Source organism: Pterocles gutturalis, unplaced genomic scaffold (genome assembly GCF_000699245.1).
Source record: "Pterocles gutturalis isolate BGI_N339 unplaced genomic scaffold, ASM69924v1 scaffold19384, whole genome shotgun sequence".
Classification (NCBI taxonomy): domain Eukaryota; kingdom Metazoa; phylum Chordata; class Aves; order Pterocliformes; family Pteroclidae; genus Pterocles; species Pterocles gutturalis.
Genome location: NW_010128730.1, coordinates 3258 through 9485, shown reverse-complemented (window position 1 = coordinate 9485; position 6228 = coordinate 3258). Strand labels below are relative to the sequence as shown.

The 6228-nt window shown below is 36.4% G+C and overlaps 1 protein-coding gene across 1 annotated transcript in view; it reads right to left on the bottom strand.

The window, feature by feature from the left end:
- Positions 1-6025, bottom strand: part of SS18 (synovial sarcoma translocation, chromosome 18) — a 38791-nt gene extending 32766 nt beyond the window's left edge. The window contains exons 1-2 of the mRNA XM_010079737.1: positions 5931-6025; positions 4605-4689 (exon numbers count right to left, since the gene is read on the bottom strand). Coding sequence (XP_010078039.1) covers positions 4605-4689; positions 5931-6007 — 162 coding nt within the window. The 5' untranslated portion in view covers positions 6008-6025. The remainder of the gene's footprint in view (positions 1-4604; positions 4690-5930) is intronic.
- Between the last annotated feature and the right edge of the window lie 203 nt (positions 6026-6228).

Below are 6228 nucleotides of genomic sequence, written 5' to 3'. Positions count from 1 at the left end.
TGTGAACAGCAGGAAAGCAGATACCACTAACAGATTTTCGGCTAGACTACCACAGATAGCAGACTTTCCCAAGCATTTGGTACATAACTGGACAAAAATTTTCTTAGTTTAGGATTCCTCTCATCTTCATTAACAGTTTTATTTGCAAATTTTATTTTAAGCTATTAGAACTAAGCCATATTTCTATTTTCTGGATGCCATCTTGCTTTCTTCAAGAAAAGCAGTATCATGACAATTCAGTTAACACATATATTGTAGACAACTTCTGTGTTCAAAATGAAAGCTACTAAAAAAAGCAAAGTGCACTCTTCAGTTCTGAAGACTCTGAAATGTTTCTACAAACTAATCACAAGTACATTAAAGCCACAGACTGAACATTACCCCTTTGAAAAATACTGAAGTGTATTTAAGATCATGAGACTCTCCTCTGATTGAATAAAAACATTCTTACACTGGAGGCTCCTATTTAGGCACCTGAACTCTGCAGCTTTAAGAAAAAACAACATAGAATAAAAAACCCATCTTCCAATAAGGAACTTGAAGAAAAGTTTTCATCAGGTGCTAGTTATGATGTTTAATGGTTCTACCTCTTGAAGCAGCTTCTTTGGAAGTGACTAGCTTTTCAGTGTTGATATTGGATGTTTATAAAAAGCCATCACCATTTTATATAGAAGTGTTTTGTAACTAAAATGGCATGGACTCCACCCTAATCTGTGTGACAAGTTTGGGAACAGCAGTCATTAAGGGATTTCACAAGTCCTACAAAAAGCATTAGTTTTGAAAGAAGTATCTCAAGCAAGAAAAAAAAAAACACTTTTTGATAATAAGTTTATTAATAAACTTTTCCAATATTATAAAGTTAAGTAAAACAATTTAATGTGATGTGCACATTTTTCTACAGCTCAGATACAATGAGTTTTCTTGGAAGTCACTTCACATACAGAAGTTTAGTTTGCTACTGGAAGAAACTGACGCTTTCAATATAAAAGAAAACTGGTATGTTATAAAAGCAAGTAATAATCATAAGCATTTATTTTCACCACCTTCTTGAAATACATGCTGAAATCTAGTGCTCTGCATGCTGGCAGAAGGCAAGCTGCACTACGTAAGAAAAATCAAGGAAAAAAAATTTTTTTTCTGTGTTTAAAAAAAACAGAACAAATGGTCCAAATCAAAAAATTTCTGCAGTTATTTGCCTGTTATAACACTAATACCAAAATGAAAAGGGTGGAGTGCAGGATAAAAGTTACCCTCTACTTTTCCCCAATAAAGTGATGATCATGCGCTGTTTTCTTATAAGTATCTGGCAAAATTAAGACATTGGGGAGGGAAAATATCCAAGTGGAAAAGTTCGGGGGTTTTTTAATTCAGTAGTCTGCAATGACTTTTTAATGCCACTAACACACTCTCTCTCAAGAAAACAAAAAATAAATAAAAGTTGGGGAAGATGCCTGTTCTGCAGTTTGAGATTTAACGTGTTTAGAAACACACACACACACAATACTTCACTACTATTTTGTAGAGGTTCTCTTGGAAGTCCCATTAACAAACTTTAATTACATCTTTGCTCTCTACAGTTCAAGGAGACTAAAACTTTGCTGTTTCCTCTCTCAAAAGTAGCACCAAGAAAAAAATCAAAAGAATACAGTGTTGTGTTTCTCATGATACCAGCCCTTTTCGGGAAGCCAGCTTATTCCCTACGGTGGTGGCAAACAGACTTTTGAGTGCTGTCCAAGAAAGAGAATACCTGCCATAGCTTGGAAAAGGCAGCAAAAAGTTGCATCAACTTCACATATGAACACAGCTGGGAGGACACTCCAAAACAGCCCTGCCCTTAAAAATGCTGCTGTTCACCTGACTGAGGAAAGACTGGCAGACTCAAGGAAATTAACCTCACATTTCTTTTGTCTTCTGATGCAAAGGAAGGTCTCTTACCCCAGAAGCTGTAATTTAATACTCTAAATTTACCATGCAAACAAGGACAACAGGAGCTTTGTTATGACACTGGAGTTTCAATCTTTCTGGCCTGCAATGCTTGCTTCACCTGTTTCACCTCTTCCTCACCTCCAGGCCCCCTTTGTAGAAGCATTTCTCTGCACAACACAATTGGTTCACTATAATTCTGTTCAGTATAAGATTGATCTTGTTCTCTAAAGGCAACATCACACTTTCAGAAAGGATATACAGTCATTTGATTAGAATAGCACATTCTAAAAGATGTGGACAGAGGCACAGAAGCAAAAGACAGGAAAGAGGCAGTAACTATCTTGAGCAATCCTGAGAGAAAACGGGAAGGAGAACATACTACAAGCATTTTTCCCCAACAATATGAAGCACTACGTCTAAGGAATATTGTGAGAGGATATAAAAAAGTTATCATCAAGTCCAAGTAATTTTAGCTTCTATTAAAAGCTTCAATGAACCTGATCATTTTTGTCTAATGTAAATGCCATATTAACAGCAGTATTCTCTTTTCAACCTCACTTTATAATTAGTACTTGTTACAAAATGCTTTAAGTTGTGAAATTTTTGGAATGTATTTACCTGATTAAAACAAAAACATGATAAAATGTAAACACAAAAGTATAGTTTACTAGGGGAACAGTCTTCTAGATATGAATAGATCAGATACAATCCAACTTCAGAAGCTATTCAAACTCAGGCCCTCCCAAGTGGGAAACCACTGCAACAGCAGTATCATAAAGTTGGTGGATTTTACTATCAAAAATAGCAGATGTTTACACACACAGTAGCTTCCTCCATATTTAACTGTTGCCATCCACAACCCTTGAACTTTGTAAGACTGTTCAACAGCTGACACAGAAGCATGGTGAACAGAAACATAATACTTCCAAGTCAACTTGAGCCTCATTGGTTCTTAAACAGAAAGCCAATAAAGGAAAAGAGGCTGAAGTAGTTTATCTTACTTTACAAAAAGCAGTAGCTCACAGGGTCCCAAATTCTTCTGGCTAAAATTTGTTGGGAAGATAGAAAGAATTTAAAGAATATTTTTCTAAAAACCCCAACAAAAAGTCATTTTATCCAATTATTTTGACACATTTCAGGCAAATCTTCAAAGATTTGACTTGCTAGGTCAAACTGTCTACACTTAGATAAGACTGAACATCTAAATTTCATTTTGTATTTTAGTTCGAAAGAAAAACAAAGGGACTCCCCCCCAGCTCAAACAAAAAACACTATGCTGGTTTTTTACTACTGTGGAATATTCATTACATTCAAGATCAGAAATGCACTTCTGTTGTGATCTGCAGAAGTCTTTCCCAGCCCTATCTTCCTTTTCTTTTAAGAAGAGAACACCATCACATTCAACTGTAAGAACAGGGCTGTTCATCAGGGACTAGGATAAGGTCAAATTCATTTCCAGTTGTCATCAGAACCAGGATATGAATTAAGCCCCCAAAAACATATTAGTTGAGTAATACACACAGCCCTCTTAAAGGTTTCTTTCCCTCCTCCTCAGCTACAAGCATGGATTTATAAAAAGAGAAGCCTCTACAGGCACAACAGGTTGGACATAATGAAGCACTGTTTCTATAGTCCTCTAGGTACCAACTTCACTAGTAGAAATGATTGGAGAACACTTCTCCAGAGACCAAAGAAAAAGTAATTCAATTTCAGTTGGTGAAAACTAGTATCTAGGAATGGCTGTTTTATAGACACTCTTTTTAGCTTCATATTACAGAAATGAATCAAGACTATATTAAGTCAAGAAAACTCTTATTACCAGAAAACAAAGAACTTCCTTGTGTTACTCACAATGAACTCCCCAAGCTTTCCGATTAACACAAACAGCACACAGATAGCAAGCTATTTTAATGTTTGTTGTATCTTTCCTTACTGCTCCATAAACAATGGAAAGGGGGAAAAACTGGAGATATCTTATAAAATAGAGTTCAGGAATACAGATTCAGAAAACTCCAGATTAAAAAAAAAAAACAGATAGCAAGTATTATCCAAGAAATGCTTCATTTGTGGAGCGATGCAGTGCTTTAAGTTAACGGTGTGACCTTACCTCTTGCACACGATCATTAACCACCTCAAAAAAGGTCGCTTTCTGATACAGGACAGAGGCAAAGAATTTTAAAAGACTCACCCAGAGTACAGAAAAGCAGACAGATTTACCCAACCTCATTCCACTGAGGCAAAAGAATGGATGATGTTACAGTGAAAAAATAACAAAAATTAAAAAATCCCTACCCCCCTACCTTTCACTAACCTAAGAAGAAAAACAGAATACTGTGGTAGGAGCTGACTAAGAGCCACATCAACTAGATTTCTCAGTTGAGGAAAAAAAACCTAAGACTATCTATGATGTAGGCCAGATAACCAGTGCACTGTGAGTTTAATTCAGAATATCAGTCTTTAGTTAAACAAGGCGGAATCTGAGCAAGACCTAAGCAGTGAGATTACTAGACTTCAAATACAGCACGAAGGGACACTACATCTTGTATTCACTGTACAGTAAATCAGAAGCTAAATGTTTGGTCATTGCCTCAAACACTTCTGTGTGTTTTTGTGGTTTTTTTTCCCTCCATGAACCCAAATGAAATCTATTCCCTACTTTTACACTATTTTGTACTTACTGCTGGTAATAGAGACTGCATGTTCTGGTTGGAGTCAGCTATAGTAGCTAGGTAAACCAAGTTTGTATGCAGCATCTGCTGGTATCTATCAAAACAAACAAAAGCAAAACAGATCTTAAGTCACAAATACAATAATATCAGAATTTACTTTAATTCTACACGTGTAAAGGAAGTTACCCATCTAAAACAAGACTTAATAGACTTACAAGATTTTCTTATTAAGAATCCTTAGCCTTTTCCCTTACACTCCTATTATCCAATCTTCCCCAATGTTTCCATCAAATCTGTGCCGATATCTTCTTAGAACTTCTGTCTTGCCATGAAAAAAATCTAAAGCTGGGTAACAGTGTTCTCACCTATTTCACTTCTTGCCCCAAACTAAATCACCAGGAGACACAAAGAGTGTGTGTGGCTGTTTGGTGTATTTTCCATCAACACCACTAGGGAAGAAAGCCCTTTATATTATGTCCCTAGATGCAAGGTATCATAGATTTATGTGAATCATGACCAAGAACAGTGCAAACATTTCATCAAGACCCTGAAGCTCGTTATTGAATGATTTTTCTGCTACAGAACCACATTTCAGAGTCTCAACATCTAGACCACAGCCACAATAACCTTGGAAGAAGGAAGATATTACAAATATCTAACTACAGGCTTGCAAACAACTTAATACAGTAACTGTGTTACAATAAAGCATTCCCTTAGAGCAAAAATACCTACTATTTATGACCCCCTCCTACTCTCAGACTACCAGTTACCTTAGTAAGGGCTCAAGAGACATACTGTGATGCCCCATCTGTCACATGACGATTTGTCTGATTACAAGAGTGCCATGATCATCCCATGTCAGAAAAGAGTAATGGGAACATACTATTTTTTTTTTCCACAGTTCCCTCAGATCATTCTCCAGACCCCACTAGACAGGAAGTCCACATGGGATATTTTGGCAAGCCAAACTTTTAAGATAAGCCTGTTTGTTCTTGGGCAAGTAGTAAGCAGGTAGTCTTCAAACATGCTGTCAGGAAGCAAAAAGGTCCATTCCTACATGATCTTTAAAGGTTTGAGAAGAAAACTACCTCTTTCCCAAAGTGTATGATGCAGAAGAAAAAGATCTTGGTTATACAGGCCCCATTTTTACTGTCGTCATCATCATGACAAAAAAGTGGCATATGGCAAATAAAAAACACCTGTAAATTGGAACTGTAGTTATGCTTTTCTGTTCTCCACAGCACAGTTCTCCTACAAGGTGAGCTAAACAAATCAACAGTGGTGTTCTAGATATAAATTCCCACAGTCCACAGCAGATTTGAATTAATGTCTTACTGAGAGCATTCAGAAGTCTTTCCTTTGTTCTGATAGTCCATTATACACTGAATAAGATGGTTATTTTCATCCAACATCTGAAACGATAAAGAAGAAATTTGGAATGAGTTTCATGTTCTTTGTGGAAAGAAACTGAAGATAAGTTTGAGTCTTGCTCCTCTTCCCAGAGTTTTAAAAAACAAGAATTTTAAAAAAGGAGTATTCCAGAAAGTTCTACTTTAACCAACGTTAAACAGAACACTCTTTTGCTCCCATTTCCCCCCTCCAATTAGTTTTACAGCTTTTTGGTTCAAGGGTT